This window comes from Paroedura picta, chromosome 12 (assembly GCF_049243985.1).
Source record: "Paroedura picta isolate Pp20150507F chromosome 12, Ppicta_v3.0, whole genome shotgun sequence".
In the NCBI taxonomy this organism is placed as follows: domain Eukaryota; kingdom Metazoa; phylum Chordata; class Lepidosauria; order Squamata; family Gekkonidae; genus Paroedura; species Paroedura picta.
The window spans coordinates 110,376-130,232 of NC_135380.1; the positions used below are offsets into that span (position 1 = coordinate 110,376).

General features: G+C 50.2%; 1 protein-coding gene across 2 annotated transcripts in view; it reads right to left on the reverse strand.

Annotated features, from left to right (window-relative positions):
* Positions 1–63: 63 nt before the first annotated feature.
* The window catches only part of DSCAML1 (DS cell adhesion molecule like 1), a 181,783-nt gene continuing 161,989 nt past the window's right edge, over positions 64–19,857 (reverse strand). For both annotated transcript variants that reach the window (XM_077306938.1, XM_077306937.1), the window contains 13 exons: positions 19,031–19,184; positions 18,819–18,936; positions 18,560–18,723; positions 17,154–17,252; positions 10,916–11,104; positions 9,549–9,836; positions 9,262–9,417; positions 8,668–8,698; positions 5,540–5,658; positions 4,899–5,051; positions 3,248–3,442; positions 2,661–2,972; positions 64–980 (listed from right to left, as the gene is read on the reverse strand). In XM_077306938.1, the coding sequence (XP_077163053.1) occupies positions 532–980; positions 2,661–2,972; positions 3,248–3,442; positions 4,899–5,051; positions 5,540–5,658; positions 8,668–8,698; positions 9,262–9,417; positions 9,549–9,836; positions 10,916–11,104; positions 17,154–17,252; positions 18,560–18,723; positions 18,819–18,936; positions 19,031–19,184 (2,427 nt within the window). In that variant the 3' untranslated portion in view covers positions 64–531. The remainder of the gene's footprint in view (positions 981–2,660; positions 2,973–3,247; positions 3,443–4,898; positions 5,052–5,539; positions 5,659–8,667; positions 8,699–9,261; positions 9,418–9,548; positions 9,837–10,915; positions 11,105–17,153; positions 17,253–18,559; positions 18,724–18,818; positions 18,937–19,030; positions 19,185–19,857) is intronic.

Genomic DNA, 19,857 nt, shown 5'->3' on the forward strand with positions numbered 1-19,857 from the left:
CATGCTACCACAGTGGCTTTCTAGCACAGTGGCATTAAAGTCAATTCCAATCAAGGAGCCCACTTTTATAGAAACATAACTTTATTGCACACTGTGCTGCTTTTTAAATAGAAAAAGGTATTAACACAGAGGCAGATGCAAATCAAAGCAAGTCCCAATGTTTTCCAAACAGTAAAACAACATGCAAGTCTCAAAGGAGTCTCTTCAAAACCAACATCTGGGTGGCTCAGTGGTGGAGGAGGGGGGAGAGAAAAGGCACACAGTGCTTTCCTTGTGTGCCCCCACCAACATCTGAAACAGAACAAAACTTCAGTGAGAGAGAGAGAGAGAGAGAGAGAGAGAGAGAGAGAGAGAGAGAGAGAGAGTTCCAAATGCTTTGCACCCTTGGCCGACTTGTTTGCCCCAAGTTGGGAGAAGAAGAAAATAGTTTTATTTATACAAAAAGAAGTCCGTTCTGTACAAGAGCTTGTTTTATTTCAATATAAATAATGCAGGAAAAGAGCAAAAGTCTGTCTTGGCTTGCACCGACTGCTACACCAGTGTATAGGATTTGGAGTAGGTGCCAGCTCCTTGCTTTTGTGCCCTCCCTAAGCCAGATGTGCTCATTTCTAGAAGTGAGTCTCTGGATCCCCCCATCTTGGTGGTGGGAAGCAGACGGGGCTCCACGCTGGGGGCAGGGGTGGTCTCTGTGCCTGAGGCAGGGACTGCGACGGGCGCAGCAGCTGGAGTGGCCGTGCTGGCCAAGCCGGGCATAGTGAGAGTTCGCTGAGGTAACGTGGTTGTGGCTGCGTTCCCATGTGGCACCGCCAAGGCTTTACTGCTGGAGTCTAGCGTCAGGTGCCTCGCTTGTGTGTGGTAGGCCCGAGCCAAGTTCCGGATGGAGGCCTCCCGAGGGGGCACTGCTGGACAGGGCTCTGGATGGTCTGGCTTCCGGAAGAATGCTTCTGATTTCACATACAAGGGCAGGTTGCAGTAATCACCTGCAGGAGGCAGAAAGAAGCTGATGATCTCAAGGGAGAAGATGCCAAGCATTAGCTGGAGAGCAGGCCGCTTTAGTCCCCGCTCCACCAATCTGCATCTCCCCTCCATTTCCTGGAATAGGAGAGAAACAGCTCCATCTGCTGTCACCAAACTCAAGGCCATGTTTTTTCAGGACTGGGATTGCAAGCTAGGAAGGGCCACAGCCGCAAAGCCTCACTACTCAGAACTCAGCCAATGTCTCAAGTGCCAGTGTAGAGAGGCACTCCTCTGCCACCTTGAGAACCTTAATTGAGTCTAAAATATCCCCCAACAAACATGCTACACTCTAGCCCTGTTCATACCTTATGAGGGTCTGTTTTAGGAAAGAGCCAAGGGGTGTCCACCTGACAAATAAGATGGGGCTGGGGGTGAGGGTGGCAGCACCAGGATGAAAATGGGGTTTGTGACCCACATTCAGGTGTACATGCATTGACTATAATCAGAGAATTACCGTATTTGCTGGCGCATAAGACTACTTTCCCCCCCTGAAAAACATGCCTCCAAGTGGGAGGGTCATCCTATATGCCGGGTGCAATTCAGTTGGGATAGACATAGCTGCCCATAGTGGTCGCCCGGTGCCCATTGTGGCCTCCCCATGCCCGCCCACCTCATTCTACATACCATCCAGTATCGCGCGGTATCCAGCGCAGCCGCGGCGGGGCATCAGCAGCAAGACAGGGGTGTCAGCCTTTTCGGCGTGACCGGCCTGTTCTGCTTGGCGGGAAGTAGCGGCGCTCCGGCTCACCCCTTGTCTACGCAGAGCTCGCTCACGTGCACTTGCACATTATTGCCAGTGTCAGTCACAGGGAGATGCAGGGGCGGGCCGGAGGCACTGGGGTCATGCTGCAGCCATACAATGGTGACAAACTCTATATTTTGAGTGGAAATGTTGGGGGGTTGTGTTATACGCCCAGTCGTCTTATACCCCGGCAAATACGGTACGTAGCACACATACTAAGAATAGTCAAGTGGCTGCTGCACAGAGAGTGTATGAAGCCTTCCCTGTAACTTGGGTACAGGGCTAGTTATACACCCAGGCATAGAAATGTAGGGGGGACGATAAATTTACAAGCAAACAGAATCAGAAGTAGCCAAAACGTTGACAGGAAAAAAGTGTAATGAAGCTTACTATATAAAATGTTCAATATAATTTTTATTTTTAAAGAACCCAATGAGTTCAGTAGCTCATCTTCAAAGCTTATTTCTCATACCTGCTACAGTCAGTAAATTTTGTAGTTTGACAAATAGCTGATCAATCGTTAGGTTGTTTTTTTTAAATATCAGAAATTCTCATTTCTATTTTTCAGATTCCTGAAAACAAACTTTAAAAAAAAAAGAGACTTGGCCTGGTACAACCAGGCATACTCCTTTGGAACTAATCAGTAGTCTCCGGACATGCTGTGTACTTTCCTTGGCCATCTGCGGCACATTGAGTCCAATGAAGACCCTTCCTCTTGGCCCCGTGGACAGACAGTGAGGGTGCCTCCCCAGTAGCAGCCATGACTTCGGAGGGCTTTTCTTTTATCTTGAAGGCCCTCAAGGGCGGGTGTTTTGCCTCTCTGCTCTCCCTGATGAGGCTGACAGTGCCCGGCTGGGAGGAAGGGAGTGCACAGGCCCTGCAGCTGCCGTTTTGTACTCACTTTTGTTGGCTCTGTGTGGGATAGGCACGGCTACACTCTTCCCACGGTCGCTATCTTGTGGCTTGGGTGGTGAGGCAGTGAAGCGGCAGATGCCCGGCTCCGAGGGTGTGCTCATGGATGTCATGCTGTCTGCATTCTCGTTGGTGCCAGTGGTCATCTGGTCCGAGGAGCTATCTGAGACGAAGCACTCTGTGATCTCAAACTTGGCATGCTGCAGCTGCTCCTCCAGCTTGGCATGCTCGTAAGCACGGGCCAGCTCCTCGTACGTAGACGAGGCACTCTCTGTGGATACCATGCTGTTACGTCCTTTGTCTGAAGAGGCAAGGAGAGAGAGTAGGGGGCTGGCACCTACCTAGAACTTGACCCATAGCCAGACACATCTTGGAAAGCACACTACACACCACCTCCACATAAAGGTTACTATTGCTTTCTCTGCAGGTGGCCAGGGATGCAAGCTGGCAGGCAGGCCATGTGCCCCCCTCCCCGGTCTAGAAACAGTGGGGTTGAAGAGACAGGGTAAACCGATAGCAGCCTCCATGTTCATCTGGCCTGGGCAAAGCTCCCCTCCCCTCCACCTCTCCGCCTACCCGTGTCCTGAGACAGACTTGCACTGTAGCTATCACTCTCTGTCACTGTGATGCCGTGCTGGGACCCGACAGTTCTCCAGTCAGAGGTGAGGGTCCGTGCTGGTGTCGAAGCCTGACACTTGCTAAGTGTCCACTGGCTGGAATATCGGTTCCTGGCACTATGTACGGACTTGACACTTTTCCTGGAAACTGGGTCTGAAAGAAGGAGATAAGACTCATTTACCCTTGGAAAACTGGTGGGTACACAGAGAGGTTGATGTGCAACTGGCCCCACCAGTACAGCTGCTTCTGGACTGCCCAAGGCTAAGAGCTATCCCTGTGGCAAGAGGGAGAACCAAAGAGAAGCTGGCAGGATCAGATCCAATTCCCCGCAGTAGCAGACAAACAAGTTTTATTTGAAGATTAGATCGGCTTTATTTCCTTAGATTCAGGGTGGCTAACAAGAAAAGAAGAGTTGGTTTTTATACCTCACTTTTCTCTGACAACCACTTTCCCTTCCTTTCCCCACAGTAGGCATCTTGTGAGGTAGGTGGGGCTGAGAGAGCTCTGAGAGAACGAGATGGCCTAAGGTCACCCAGCTGGCTGCATGGGGAGGCGGAAGAGAGAGGAATTGAACCTGATTCTCCAGATTTGAGTCCACTGCCCTCTACCAAATGCGCTTTGAAAATCAGACAGATGTCCCAAAGGCTGGGTACATGAAACAATTAGATAAGAATAAGCATAAAAAATAAACAGTTAATAAAAGCATCCCTTACTGACAAGTAGCAGAATAATAAAAATAGTGGCAGCTGAACATGCCCAGGAGAAGAGAAGTGAAGCACACCATAAAAACAAAGGCCAAGCTAGACTGAATGGAAGTATCTTGATTTATGCCAAAGGCAAGGTTGAGTAGCCAAGGCATTGCAATGCCTGTGTGAAGGCCAGCGTAGAAGAAGAGGGCCTGTCCACAGCCTCAGAAAGAAGTGACACTTCTCCAAGTCTGCCCGCTCTGTTTCACTTGTTTTCATCAACAAAGTTGTGTTCAAAGTCTTTAGAAAGTGTTCTTTTAAATGTTTTGTAGTTTTCCTGGGTTGTGGGGGCTCTGTTTTGGTAGTTTTTGCTCCTACCGTTTACTTACATTTGTCACTGGCATCTTCAAAGGTCTGTCATAGCAAGATGTGTCTGTGGCATGGTGTGACTGGGGTTGGATGTCCTTTTATATTATTCACCCCTCAGGTGGTGGTAAGATGCAGTTGCCTGTGTGAGTCTAATGGTTTCCTTTGTCAGGCAAGACATATTTGCATGTGCTTGACTAGGTGGAGTCCTTTGTCTGACTGCAGTGGGAGGGCCATGCACCCTACTGGCCCTGGGGACTTCCTGGAGCACTTGACTAGAGGGAGGGTCATGTAGAGCTCCTCCTCTTAGATCAATGCTGGGAGATGCAGCTCTGGTCCACTCATGGGAGATGCAGCTCTGGTCCACTCATCTCAAGGGCGACACGCATTCTTGTGAGCTTGGAGCCCGAGTGTGTCTGGCTTTGGAAAAGTCTGGCCTAGAGTATCCCCGCGGGTCTCAAGCCCACCTCCTGCCTGGACCCTCCCTAGCTGGGGTGTTGTCTGAAACTGCTTCTGAGATGGGAGAGGGTCATTCCTTGCTTAGGAGCTGTACTCACTTGTGCCAGGGCGGATGTCGGACATATCGATCAGGGGCCCAGTGTTCTGGATTAGTGATGGGTGGTGCAGGGAAACACCAGTGCAGAAGCTTTGGGGGTTCACAGCTTGGTTGAACTCTGTGTCAGTCACAGGCATAGTGGCTTTGTCATCTCCTGTGGAAGAGAGAACAGGACCAGGGCTTTATCCCCCTCTGCTCATAACCCTGTGCTAAGCTTTTGGTTGACTCATACCTCCTCCATTGTGCGCTGCAGCCCCCTCCAGTATCCTCTGTAGGCTGCCCAGGGCTAAGCAGACCTGTGCAGTGTTTCCCAGGACTCCACCCTGGAGAAAGAGTACATCCAGTGCCAATCTGCTTGGGCCAGGGTGGAAGGGGGCTCCTGATAGGCTGTCACCCCAGGAAGAGCTGGGCCAGAGGGCAGGATCCTGTCTGCAACTTCCAGGAAGGAGCCACCCCTGATAGATGGGAGTGTGTGTGTCGATCCACATGATGCAAGAAAGTGAGGACCCCGAGCAGTTGCCTTTGTCCTTCTGAGCCCTTGGCATGGCAGCCCTGGAGGACCCTACCAGCTGCAGGGGAGCGGGTGCATGGCAAGGGGCAGGGGGCACAGCATTGCTCCCAACTGGAGGGGGCAGAGCTCACCAATTTGCTTGATGCCTTCCTTGTCCTCGATGAGAAGCTGGACGCGGGGAATGTCAATGTGCAGCCGCGGACCTTGCGGGGGGCCCTTCACCGGTGTGTCAAAACTGCGGTTATTCTTGCTGCCAGGGAGAGAAGCAAAGTTCAACTGGCAGTTCCCCACAGGAGTCCACTGCCACAAGGTGGGGTGGGGAGTGCCAGCTGCTCTGGAGTACAGTGCCTCTTGGGAAAATGTCACTTGAGAGGAATTCCTGACCATCACACAGTCGTTTCTACGGAAGAGCCTTATGGGGCCCTCAAACTATCAGAGAAGCATGTCAGCCTCCCTGGACAGTCCCTAAGTGAATGTGGAATGATTTCCTTAGAAGATCTTAAAAGAGAGGTGGCCAAGTCAGGCTGCATGCAGATCTGACACAACCCAGACATGTGGAGGGGTACGAATTGGTCCTAGGCCCTAAGAAGATGCCCATATGCCTATGGAGAGAAGCTGATGAAGCAGGAGAGGTAGGAGAGGGCAGGATGAACGGAAAGGATTGGGTGGGCAGGTACAGACAGTTCATAACAGAGGTTCCATTTCTCCTGCAGGAAGAAAGGGAGGAGGGGGTCAGTGACCAGACAGCACCTTCCATTCAACCATTTTATTGTTTTAAGAAACCCTCATCTGAAGAAATAGCCATGCCAGCCTTGTGAGAATGGGTTAGGGGAGGTTGCGGAATTGGGATCATATTGCGTGGGCTAGGGGTGGAGGTCTGTCCCACACAGCACACAACAGTGCCAAGATGGACGAGCTCCTGCCTGAGAGGCTGGCTGGTAACATGCAGCCCATCCAAGCTGCACCAGGAGATAGAATCATAGAGTTGGAAGGGGCCATACAGGCCATCTAGTCCAACCCCCTGCTCAACGCAGGATCAGCCCTAAGCATCCTAAAGCATCCAAGAAATGTGTTCATCCAACCTTTGCTTGAAGACTGCCAGTGAGGGGGAGCTCACCACCTCCTTAGGCAGCCTATTCCACTGTTGAACTACTCTGACTGTGAAAATCTTTTTCCTGATATCTAGCCTATATCGTTGTACTTGAAGTTTAAACCCATTACTGCATGTCCTCTCCTCTGCAGCCAACAGAAACAGCATCCTGCCCTCCTCCAAGTGACAACCTTTCAAATACTTAAAGAGGGCTATCATGTCCCCTCTCAACCTCCTTTTCTCCAGGCTGAACATTCCCAAGTCCCTCAACCTATCTTCATAGGGCTTGGTCCCTTGGCCCCAGATCATCCTCATTGCTCTCCTCTGTACCCTTTCAATTTTATCTACGTCCTTCTTGAAGTGAGGCCTCCAGAACTGCACACAGTACTCCAGGTGTGGTCTGACCAGTGCCGTACACAATGGGACTATGACATCTTGTGATTTTGATGTGATGCCCCTGTTGATACAGCCCAAAATGGCATTTGCCTTTTTTACCACTCCATCACAATGACCGTTTATGCACTGGAGGGTTCATGCCAGGCTGTAGCCTGGAGTTTTAGTGTGGCAGGTTGCCCCACCTCTTCCTGCACCCACACGGGGGAGCATTTGGCTCGGTGCTCCTAATCTGCCCCCAATTTTTGCACCTGCATTGGAACTGGGGCAGTGAAGTTCCCAGTGCGTAAATGGTCAATGAGATGCCTCGGGCATCACAGCCATGGGATGTAGAGGCTGGCCGTGTGGGAAGCCAGGCTGAAGTTTGGACTGGGTGTGCTGCCGTGGGGCAGAGAAGCCTCATGGGCCAGGTGGAGCAGCATTATGCTTGCAGTAGCCACAAGGAGGCATTTAAACATCCCCACAATTGGCTGAGGTCAGATCTTGGAAGGCCAAGGGAGAGTAGGCAGGAGGAAGCTGGCAGTAGAACCTACTTATGTAAAACTTCTGAAAACATTGGTAAAATGTAAGTAATAATACAAATTATGTTCTATAATATCAGTGGTTCAATGTGTTTTCCTTTTGTTGTTTAACAGGAAATTTCTCCCTTTAATATGAAATGCGTGTGTTTGTGCACAGACATATATACCAGGCCCTAAAATAAGCAACAAATGGAAATATTTTAAATAAATGAAATTGCAGCAAAGCTTTTGCAAATATTTTCCTTCCCATAAAACAATAGATTGTCAGAAGCCTAAATCTGGCTTATTAGCGTTGATGAGTATGTGTGCCCCCCTCAAATGTCACCTAGACAGAGGGAGAGCAGTCCTCCAGAATGGGGATTCAGCTCTCCAGCATGGGGGACACCGCAATATCCCTATGAGGCATGTCAGGCAGATACCTCAAGGGGGCACACGAAGCCCACCTGGAGCAAACAAAAGTTCCCCCTGTATCTCATCAGAAGACACCACTAGGAAAATCTGCCCAGATAGTGTCAGATGTCCATGGACCATGTTTCCCATGAGCTCCCTCCCAGTGCTGGACATCTGGAGAGTCACAGTTTGGCCACTCCTGTTGTAGAGACTAGGGCCCCCCAACTTCTGGATAAAATAGAACTTGCCCTGCCCTGGCCATGAACTGCTTTTCAGGATCTCGGAAGTCAGGACTGCCCTGCCCTGGAATCCCTGAAGAAGATGTGAGGAATGTCACAAATCCCACCACCCAAGCTCCCAAGCTCTGGGTGCTAGTCTTGTCTGGCAGGCACCCATCAGGGTGGCTTTCCTGCATCTGCCGTGGTTTCAGAGGGGAGCTGAGGAGGGGAGTGTTGACTTGCAAAACACATTAGCTGTCAAGGAACCTTGTATATTCTCTGTTCTGTATAAGGATGACACTCTGAAGTTGGCCTCAGTTATAGCTGTTTGTCCTTATACCTTCTGCTGGACACAGGTTTTCATCTGGAAGTGGAGAGTAAAGTGGTAACTTTGCTAACAAGAGGGCCCTGCTTTGCAGAACCAGTGAAAGTGGAAATCCATAGCAAGTCCCAGTTTGTTGCTCTGCTTGTGAATGGCCTATGCCTGAGCAGAGGGGCAGGGAGAGAAGCCCTGGAGATCTATGCTGTGCCACCACCACCAGGAAGTGCTGCTCATGCTCCCTCCTTGCCAGCTGAAGTGGCCAGAAGTCAACTGCATGCTTAGCTTGCATTGCAACAAGAGGTGAGGGATTGTGGCCAATACCCACCTGATGAGCATTTCAGCCAGACTCTTAGCATCTGCAAAAACAAAAATCAGAGTTAAGATGTGTTGTTAGAACTGAGGCAGGAGGCCCACCCTTCCCTGCTGCCAAAGTCTCCCATGGGAGCCCTCTCTTGGCTTGGGGGATTCCCAACAAGAAGTGAAGGCAAAGGGGAAACGTTCCCCAAGGCCTTACTCAGTCATGCATCTGGGGAAGAGGCCAGCAATCCTGGTCAGGTGGGGCGGGGCTGGAGGCGGTGTGCTCAGTTTCAAAGAAACAGTGAGTGAGCAATAGAGTTGTGAGTGTCCTGCATTGTGTGGGGGGTTGGATCAGATGACCCAGGAGGTCCCTTCCAACTCTGTTATTCTATGATTCACCCAGGCAGTCACTAAGTGTTGCAAACACTTCATTTGTGTCATATGGCAACTTTTCTTTGAATGGTCCTAACGATACAATTTCCCATGGCCCCTTCTCTCTTTTCATCTTTGGCCCTGCAGTCTCCCTTGCTTCTATTCAAAGGGGACCTTTCAAGAGGATTCCTTGGAGAGGTTACCAGCAAGATGGCTCAACCTACCTCCCCTCGAGGCCAAGCAAGCTCACCTCTCAAGCGCTTCAGCCGCTTCTCCTTGCGCTTCTTGCGGACGACAAACAGCAGTGCAACCCCCAGTGTGGCCAGGATGACAGGGCAGGCAATGGTGAAAAGCTTCTTGACATCATCCCCTTCCCCCTGGGCAGACTTGATGGGTGGGATGGTACCTAATTCCAGAAGAACATGGGTCATAATTCCTGTGGGTGCTGCATCAGAGGGGCAGAGGAAGGTGTTTGGTCCCACAGGCCAGGCAGCCTTACCCCTTCAAAAACTTTAATCTATTGAGGGTCACACTCACTTCCATCATAGTCCAAGGTGGCAAACGGCATGGTCTCGTTGCCACAGCCAGCACTGTTGCAAGCCTTCATGCGGAGCTCATACCAGGTGGCTTCACGCAGCTCAGTCAGAAACACTTCACTGGAGAAGTTGGCCCGCAAGTTCTGCCACACCCAAGTGCCCTTGGGCCGGTACTCCAGAACAATGGCCAGGATGGGGCAACCCCCACTGTTCCAGCCTTGCAGGTTCAGCCGGGCATGTGTCGAGTTGATGTGGGTGAACAGGTGTTGCTCTTTGCTGAAGGAGGGCTCTGGAAACAAGGGAGAACACAGCAGTAAGAAGCAGCCCTCCTCAGCAGATTCCCTTCCTCCCACTGCACAAGGCTGCAGGGCCTGTGGGTGGGGAGGGAACGCTGCTGGCTCAGGCGCCAGTGAGGAGAACCCCCCTGGTGGTCAGTTCAAGTGCAATAGCCCTGTTGGTCTGAAGCAGCAGAATAAATTTAAAATCCAGTGGCACCTTTAAGACCCTTGGTGGTCAGTACTCCCCAGCATCCCCATGGCCTGGGGATCATCAGGCACACATAGCTGTCAACCAAGGCAGATTCCTCCTCCAATTAGGCACCCCGGGACTGGCACTAAGCTCACTGAGGTGGTTGCTGGCCCATAAATCAGCCACTTGGGCTATCTCTCCTTGTGAGTTTGAGGCACTAAGGTTTCCAGACAAACAGCTCTTCTTTCCCTCAATATCTGAGGTACTTTGGCAGCAAAGTTGAGGTAGTTTTGAAGTCTTCTGCCAGAACAGAGGAGACAGACTCAGTGGAGCCAGACTTATTTGGGGCCATTTTTGCCCCCTTTTATATTTTTGTTTTCTTTTTTGTTTATACAAGGTAATGTCTTTACAACAATGACCAAGAATATAAGAATAAATAATTCACCTTTCATTCTGTATCTGAGGTAAATATTCTACTTCAGCTTGCTGCAATCCTCTCTCAGCAGTCCCACATCATGGGACTTTGGGGTGGGAAAGTCAGCCTTTTCTGTGAGGGGAGGGGGAACATTTCTGGGATCTCAAAACTTAAAGCTTGATAGCTCTTCTCCACAGAAGGCCTGTGAAAGCATAGTCCCACTGCGGGACTGCACAGAAGCCACAAAGGTGAACAAAGAGACTGCTTTAGAAGAAGCAAGCTGTGACTCCCTGAATCTCCTCTCCGGCCCCTAATGTTGTTAGTCTGGAAGGTGCAACTGGACTCTGGCTCTCTAGTGAAGAGAAGAACAGGCGGACTTGACAGGCCCAGAGTCAGACTTGGTGTCCTCAACAGCCCTGAGGCTTCCTGGTCCAGGAAAGAGGGGCTCCCAGACTCCCCCTCCCCCAGCCTGCTGAGCCCCTCACCTCTGCCGTGGGTCTTGGCCTCAATGATCTCACTGATGCGTCCAGCTCCGACACTGTTCTTGGCAGCCAGCTTCACCTTATACCACGTGCCGCATTTCAGGCTGTCCAGCTTGAAGGAGCGCTCTGAGGAACTGATGAACACATCTTTCCACTCCTCACTGTTGTCCACGGAGTACTGGAGCACAAAGCCTACCGAGATGGAGCACTGTAGTTACTGGGGGTGCTGGGCAGGAGGAGGCAGCAAGGCTCACTCGCTAGGAGGATGGGGCTAGGCACAGGAGAGGTGGGGGAGCCAACCAGGACCTGGGGAACCATAGATCATTCATTCATTCATTCATTCATTCATTCATTCATTCATTCATTCATTCATTCATTCATTCATTCATTCATTCATTCATTCATTCATTCCATTAATTCCTAGGCCACCCATCTTGAGCCATCTCGGGGTGGCATACAGCATTATCTTTTTCCTCTTAATAAAACAGTAAGGTGTGTTGGGGTGGGTTCAGTCCGTGATGGGGAGGGGCAACAATTGGTCCCATGGCCCTGGACTGACAAGCGGAGGGGCCAATCGGAAGGCGCAAAGCGCCTTCCGATTGGCCCCTTACCAGGACAGACCAAAATTCCAGCCAGCCAGGGGCAATCTGGAGAAATGGCTGCCAGTCTGCTCCTGACCACCAAAGGGAGAGGAGGGCTGTCAGTAGGGCTGCCAAAGGGGGTGAGAACAGAGGCTTGGACAGGCTGTGCCAGCTCTTTTCGCCCCAAGGCTGTCCTAACTGCCATGTCCAACTGTAAATTGCCTCAGAGCCCTGACAGAGCTGGCAGGAGGCTGCTGAGTGCTCCCCCACCCCCCCTCCCCTTCCTTCAGGCCTGCTGCGAAGGAGCCTCTGACAGGCCCTGACTGAGGGGAGGGAGGCCTTTTCCTTCAGAAAGCAACGAAGGGGAGCCTGAGGGCCTTGCTTTTGAAGGTGGGGAACTTTCCCCTTCTGCCAAACAGTTGGTTGAAAGGGAGGCCACAGAAAAGCCCCTTCTCACTTAAAATACTGCTCTGGCCGGGGGTTAGACACAGCCAAGCCATATGTCTTTCTTCTTTGCAACTCTCTGCAGATTTGAGGCTGCTGCACAGCGTTATTCTGCAGATGAAACTGCTTTTTTATCTCCTGTTTCATCTGCACAATAACCCTGTGCAGTAGGCCTCAAGTCTTTCAATTCAACAACCTGTGTGGGAGGCCTTAAATGTTTCTTCTCTACCACAACCCTGTCCAAAGTAGCCCTTTCTGCCTGGGGAGCTGATCTTTATACTCTGCAGGTGAGCTGTAATTCCAGGAGCTCTCCAGGCCCCACCTGGAGATTGGCTACCGCTGAGTTGGAAATATTCCTGGAGGTTGGGAAGTGGAACTTCAAAATCGTTCAATGCCTCAGAGTCCGGCTTTCAAAGAAGCCATTTTTGCCTGCAGTTGGGAGGGAGTGGTGTAGGGATGTCCCTCCTGGCCAGCCCTTAACAGCAACTGTTTGTATTCTGGGATGCAGACAGACCAGCATCAGTCCTGTGAGTCTGGAAAGTGCAGGAAGATCTAAATAAATACTTACAGCCTGAAACTAAATAGTGAGAGGGAGAGGAAGGGAAGATGATTGGAAAATGCTTTGAGACACCTTAGGCCAGCTGGGTCACTGCGGCCCATTCCCAGTTCTCTCAGACCTCTCACAGCCCCACATACCTCACAGATTGACTATTGTGGGGAGACAAATGGGTTTGTAAACTGCTTTGAGACTCCTTTGGGTAGTAAACAACAGGGTACAAAAATCCGTTCTTCTTCTAAGGAGCAACCATGAAAAAAACATATGGGCACATAACATTTTATCAACAGTGAAAAAATGGAGAAGAAGGAACAGGGTGGACACCTGTGTACTGTGACTACCCCAAGTGTATTAGGGCAGAGGGGCATTTCGGTGTCTGTGGCCTAATTCACACAAGAAGGGAAATGATGCAGAACTGGGAGGAATTGGTTGCCATGTAATCTTCCCCTAAGAAGAGTCTCCAGTCTGATTTTACCTTCAAATATCTGAAGACATGGCTCTGGAAAGCTCATCTGTAACCACTATGCCACAATTCCCAAAGGTCAGTCCTGTCCCACACTCAACGAACATTCCACATCACAGGTTCTTGACACCCATATGTCCACACCCATGCCCTCATTTGCCACTACGCCACCATGACCTCCCACACAACACACACATTCAACCCCATGCCCTTATAGACTGGACAACTCCTCCCCTTCCTCTTCCCACTGCCAAGCTCTAGCACCTGTTGTATTTTTGGATACAACGGGCTTTGCCCCTTTTGCCCCAATAAAACCACAAAATATATAAATACAACTAAAGCTAGTAAAGAAGCTAACAATATAGTATCATGAACTGTGTCATTGTCTGATAATCCTCAATAAGAGGAAGGATATAGGAGGAAAGCCCCAGCTGGTAGGGGAGACCCATGCTGTTCTAATTCTTCCAGGCATTCTGGCCTGAACCATCTCCCTGGCAGAAGACCTTGAGGAACTGTGCTAACTTTGTTAGGGGCCTGATGTTTTCCATGAGCTCATTCCACCAGGCAGGCGCCAGCGCTGAAAAGGTTCATGCCTGGTCATGGCCAGTTGCACTTCTTTGGGGCTGGGGACTAACAAATGGTCAGCTATAGCTGACCATGCTGTTCTCTCAGGGAACATATTCAGACAGGCAGTCCCTAACTGAACCTCACAAAAATGAGAAGCATGCCTACTGGTTGGGAGATATACTTCTGGGTAGTAGTGTGTGGGAATGACATCTTGGGATACTTGTGGATTGTAAGTTAAATATGAGCAGGCAGTGTGATGCAGCAATAAAGAAGACAAATGCAATCTTGGCCTGTCTCAACAGAGGCATCACATCAAAATCACAAGATATCATAATCCTTGTATCCGCTATATACCACATTGGTCAGACTCCACCTGGAGCATTGTGTGCAGTTCTGAAACCCTCATTTAAAATTGAGTGAGAGCAAAGGACAGCGATGATGATCCAGGGCCTGGGGATCAAGCCCTATGAGGAAAGGCTAAAAGAATTGTGCATGTTCAGCCTGAAGAAGAGGATGTTGAGAGGGGACATGATTGCTGCCTTTAAAAGGTTGTCACTTGGAGGAGGGCAGGGAAAGGTTCCTGTTGGCAGCAGAGGAGAGAACCCACAGTAATCAGTTTAAACTATGTGTAGAACGATACTGGCTAGACATCAGGAATTTTTTTCACAGTCATAGTAGTTCAGCAGTGGAATCAGCAGCCTAAGGAGGTGGTAATCTCCCCCTTACTGGCGGTCTTCAAACAGCGGCTGGACAGATACTTATCCTGGTTGCTTTAGACTCTTCCTGCACTGAACAGGGGATTGGGCTAGATGGCCTGTATGGTCCCTTCCAACTCTTTCCCAGAAGGACTCTTTGGGACAGCTGCTCAGAGCTGTGCCTAGCGAGAAGGCGAGGATCAGGTGGCAGGTGGGTGGGATAAGTGAAGCAGCACCTCCAGGGCAGTGGGTGAGTGTTTGACTTGGTAGCTCATGTGCTCTACCTTTGCACTGAATGGCTTTCCCCCCAATAAGCCCCCCTGCTGTTGCTGCTGCTGAGAAATGCTGCTTCAGCTCTGGAGTCAGCACTTCATATGCTTCTCCTTGATTCAGTTCCCCTTGCCCAGCCGCGTGGTCTCTCCCATCGGCTGGTAACAATAGGTGCCTGCTTCACTTCTCCCCAGCAGGTGGTGCTGCTTGCTTTCCAAAGGTGCCAAGGTGGGGGGGGGCTGCCCCCACCGCTCTCTACCAGATGCTTCCACAGCTATTGGGCATCTACTTTGGGCTGTGGGTGGCCTGCTTGTTGTGTTCTGCTCTCATGACAATGAAACTAATCAAGCCACTGGAGTGACTTGGGAGACTGGCACATAATCACTGCTCTTTTTAATTAGGCTGATCCTCCACTCAGAGGGTTGGACTAGGTGGCCTGTATGGCCGTGTCCAACCTTATGGTTCTAATTAATTACAAAACAGACCCTATCCTTCTCCTTTCCTCTTCCCAGCTGCAGGGTCCTCGGCTGGAGGGGAGAGAAATGTGACTTTGGGGACTGGAGGGGTCCGCAGGATGGCAGGCACTGGCTCTGCAGTCTGCCAGCAGCAGCAAGCAAGGTGTTCAACAGAATCCCACAGGGCAGTGATGGAACACAAGACCCAGGAACTCTTTTTTGTTGAATTTCCCCACTTCTGAAATCTTGCCCTCCGCTTAGCAAGTATCCCAGAAGACCCTCTGGCCCTTTCTCGGCTTAGAATCATAGAATCATAGAGTTGGAAGGGGCCATACAGGCCATCTAGTCCAACCCCCTGCTCAACGCAGGATCAGCCCTAAGCATCCTAAAGCTTTTTCCAGTGGGGTAAGGATCAGGAGGTATGCAGTCAGTGGGCCTTCCTCCCTCCCTCCCTGCCAATCTTTGGTCCTGATTTCTGTGCCAGCTTTTGAGAACTTTTTATGAGTTATTTTCTGTGAAAGCTGACACCAATGTTTGTACCTTTGTTTTTTCGATTTGACATGATATCTTTCAATAAAAGTTTTAAAAATTCAGCCAGGGTGTTTCTCTGCTAAAGACCTGTTACTAGAAGAAACTGGGGTGGGGCACCGGAGAAGATCTCCAGCTATTTCCAAGTTAACGGCTCCCAAATTACTGTGGATATCCAAATCCAGCTTGCCCCAACTGGTCCAGTTTTACCTGATATCAGAAGCCAAGCAGGTTAGTACTTGAACAGAAGCCTGCTAAGGAAGTCTGTTCTGTTCTGGAGGTTCAACAGGACAAACAGAAAGGGAATGGAGGTAAGTGAGAGGACAGAGGTTTGTCTGTCTACTGCTCTGTGGAGGTCCCCTCGACCAACCCCCCCATCCAACTATTTCCTGTACACACACACACACACTGTCAAATGAATGCTATCAGTTATCACTTGAGAGGAGAACTCTTTTTTTTCTATCCCCTCCCCCATGAGCAAGAAAAATATTGGAAGCTGCAAGACCTGTCAGCTCAACACTAGCTGAAGAGTCATGATGCCACAGAGATGGTGGCTAGGCACAAGGGTCTTGTTTCTCCTCTGGCTTGTGCTGCCCCATTAGCTTGGGACACAGAAGGAGGGATATGAGCCAGGCAGGGAGTCACAGAAGCCAGGCAGAGAACCAGCTTGATGTAGTGGTTAGGAGAGGTGGCTTCTAATTTGGCAAGCTGGGTTTGATTCCCCACTCCTCCACATTGGTGTAATGGTTAGGAGTGCAGACTTCTAATTTGGCATGCCGGGTTCGATTCTGCACTCCCCCACATGCAGCCAGCTGGGTGATCTTGGGCTCGCCACGGCACTGATAAAGCTGTACTGACTGAGCAGTGATATCAGGGCTCTCTCAGCCTCACCCACCTCACAGGGTGTCTGTTGTGGGGATAGGAAAGGGAAGGCGGCTGTAAGCCGCTTTGAGCCTCCTTTGGGTAGAGAAAAGCAGCATATAAGAACCAACTCTTCTTCTTCTTCAGTAATATCAGGGCTCTCTCAGCCTCACCCAACTCACAGGGTTTCTGTTGTGGGGAGAGGAAAGGGAAGGCAAATGTAAGCCACTTGGAGACTCCTTCGGGTAGAGAAAAGCGGCATATAAGGACCAACTCTTCTTCAGTAATATCAGGGCTCTCTCAGCCTCACCTCACTCACAGGGTGTCTGTTGTGGGGAGAGGAAAGAGAAGGCAACTGTAAGCCTCTTTGAGCCTCCTTCGGGCATATAAGAACCAACTCTTCTTCTTCTACATGCAGCCAGTTGGGGAACCTTGGGCTAGTCACAGTCCTATTAGAAGCTGTTCTCAAAGAGCAGTTTCTCTCAGAGCTCTCTCAGCCCCACCCCCTCACAGGGTGTCTGTTGTGGGGAGGGGAACGGAAGACAATTGTGAGCTGCTTTGAGACTCCTTCGGGCAGTGAAAAGCAGAGTATAAAAAACAACTCTTCTTTATCTTCTAAAGTATCACAGAAATTGGCTGGGGGGAGTTGGGGGAGGAACTTGCCTGTAGGGACCCTTTATCCCCTGCAGGAAGGAGAAGCTCCCCACATTCTTCTTCGGGTTCAGCCAGCTCACAGCCACTGAGTGTCTGGGGCAGCAGCCATTGGCAGGAGTGTCTCCAGATCCATAGGGCTCCCTCCCCCAAGCAACGCTGACCTTTACCTCGGATGGAGCTGCCGCCATTGTCCCCAGGAATCCAGGCCAAGGTGATGGATGATGCAGAAGTTTTAGATACCGTCAGCCGGGGTTGGTCTGGGGGAACTGGGCAGAGACAAGAAGAGCAGGTGAGGGGGGAGCTGGGCCATTCCAGGGGCTTTTCTTTCACAGGCTGAAGCAAGCACAGAGACCTTGGCAGGTTCTGCACTTACTTTGTTTATCCCATTGTCAATCCTGTTGAATTCAGATCGATTTGAACTTGGGTCTTCCTCTTCCTCCCCCTCCCCATTGAAACAGAAAAGTGTTCTGCACGTGTTTAGGGTAGTTCAGAAGGGGGGGGGGAGCAAAGCACAGCCTCTTTTTTTCTTTTCTTGAAAGCGGGGGGGGGGGGGAGAGGATCGAAGAAGGCAGAGGAGGGAGAAAAAAATCCAAGACCGACAGAAGTTGAGAGAACTTAGGGGCTTCTCCTTTAAGGCAAGCTTGTCACATGAGCAGCTTTGGCCAATCAAGGGTTCTCTACCACAGAGCAGAGCCCAGATTCAAAACAGCCTGCTTTCTCAATCCGATTCTTAAAATATTGAGGGTTTAAAGCGCTCTAAGATATCGCACAATAAAGGTAGGGTCACTCTGGATCAATCCTGCTTGTTGCAGAAGGAAAATTTAAATCACCGAAAATCAAAACAGAAATCACATTCTGTGTAGATGTCAGGGACTGATTCAACCTGGGATTGGAATAAAAGCTCCGTGCAATTTACACCCCAGTCCTTCTAGCCTCCTGCACAGGAATAAACATGAATATTACCAAACCACAAGGAGTATTTGTTCAAAACCCACCAAAATGACCACATTCCAGGACAAAATTGGTGAGGTGAGGTCTGAAGCGATAAGGGCCTGAAAGGCCACGCACAGACAAATACATCATCCCTTGTAGATTAAAACTGAAGAAGAGTGGCTCAGGGTTTTCATAGACTTTGATATTTACATGATATTTACATGATAATCAAAAATGGAAGCAAAGAAGAAGAACAGCTCTCAGCCCAGACATGATGTGTGGCACTGAAGCTTGGTCTGAATAGTGCCACCTGATCCACCAGCCACTCAAGGGGGCACCCCCTGCCCAACCTGCTTTAGACCATTCAGTTCTGTTTCAACAAGCATGGCTGGGCTGACGCATAAGGAATGAGGAGATGGTCAAAAACAGCTGCTGCGGCAAATGCACACAAGTTGGGAGCCAAGGCCAAAGAAAGGGGCAGAGGTCTCTCCCTCTATAGCACTGTCCACTGATTGTGGCCAATCCTTGCTGCCCCTAAACGGCAGCCAAGAGCCCCTGTGGAGGCAGACAGCAGCTGTGGAGGAACCAGAGACTATGGAGACCAGAGGCAGACCCTCTGTGGGGCTCTGCAGGGCCTCACCTTGCACCAGCAAGTTGACAATGATGGTGTCAAAGCCCCAGGTGTTGGTAGCCGTGCAGGTGTAGTAGCCAGAATCCTCTGCTTTCACGGAACGCAAGATCAGGGTGCCATTGGCCTGGATCTGCCGATGCCCATCCACAGTCACGGGAATGGCAGAATCCTCACTGCGAAGGATGGAGAAGTTTAGCGTCTCCCATGAGAAGGCCCCCAATGGCCCAGTGCCAGCCAGGAGCTCTCAAGAGAGGCCCGGCTGCCTTACCTGTCCTTGGTCCACTTAACAGCTGGGGCAGGCTCCCCTACGGAATGGCAGGGCAAGCGCACTTCTTTCATCCATGGAGTCGTGACTGTGCCTCCAAAGGAAATTATCTTCGCAGGGGCTGGAAGTAGAGCATGGGGGGAGGAGAGATAAGACAAGGTCCTCAGCCCTTTGCAGCCAGCCCCACCCTGAATGCCCCGGCCTCTGAGCCAGACCTTTCCCTGCAGGCTCAATGGTGACCTTCTCGCTGATGTTGCCACGCCCAGCGGAGGTGACAGCAGCAACCCACAGCAGGTACTGCTGTCCCCGGTTCAGGTGTGCGATGCGATAGAAGAGCTGGTCAGGGCTCGTTTCATACTCACTGGGTGCCTAGAAAAGAAACCAAAGAGCAGCTCTCCACTGGGGAATGGGTGAGCAGAAGCCGTCCCCCCCCCGCCCCATGCTGCAGGAAACAAGGGTCACTGGTGGGGTGATAATTTGACCAGATAGCCAAAATGTAGTTTTACATTTGTGAGCATTTTTTTCCAACTCTCTCATCCAAACTTTCCTAGGAATAGCTAGACTGAACAAGATGAAGGACTTGGCAGCTTCCAAGATCAGTTTGTTTCTCATGATAGATTTTATTGTTTTCAAGAAACTGGGCTTGGGAAGTAAAAATCTTACCAATCAGTTGATCCTAATTCTTGTTGAAAAGTTATCAGATTTCCCCCATGATTTGAGTGTGGGTATGCTAACCTCATTCAGTTCTTATATCTACATTCTTTACAATATCTTTAAATTTACTTTATTTGGGACAATCAGACTGTAATGTGATGTATGTAATGTATTTTAGAATCTAACTCTCTGGTCTTAGGACTGGATAACAAACTCAGTATGGCTTGTCACTTGTGTGTTTGCCTTCATGCTTGGGTGGAGATGGATGGGGCTAGCAACAAGTCTCTTTTAATTACTTCTTTTTACAACTTGGAAAGCATCTGCCATTAATCACTAACCTTAACCTTTTTATTTCCCCCTAAGTTTTTGTGAATGACAACTGAACCCA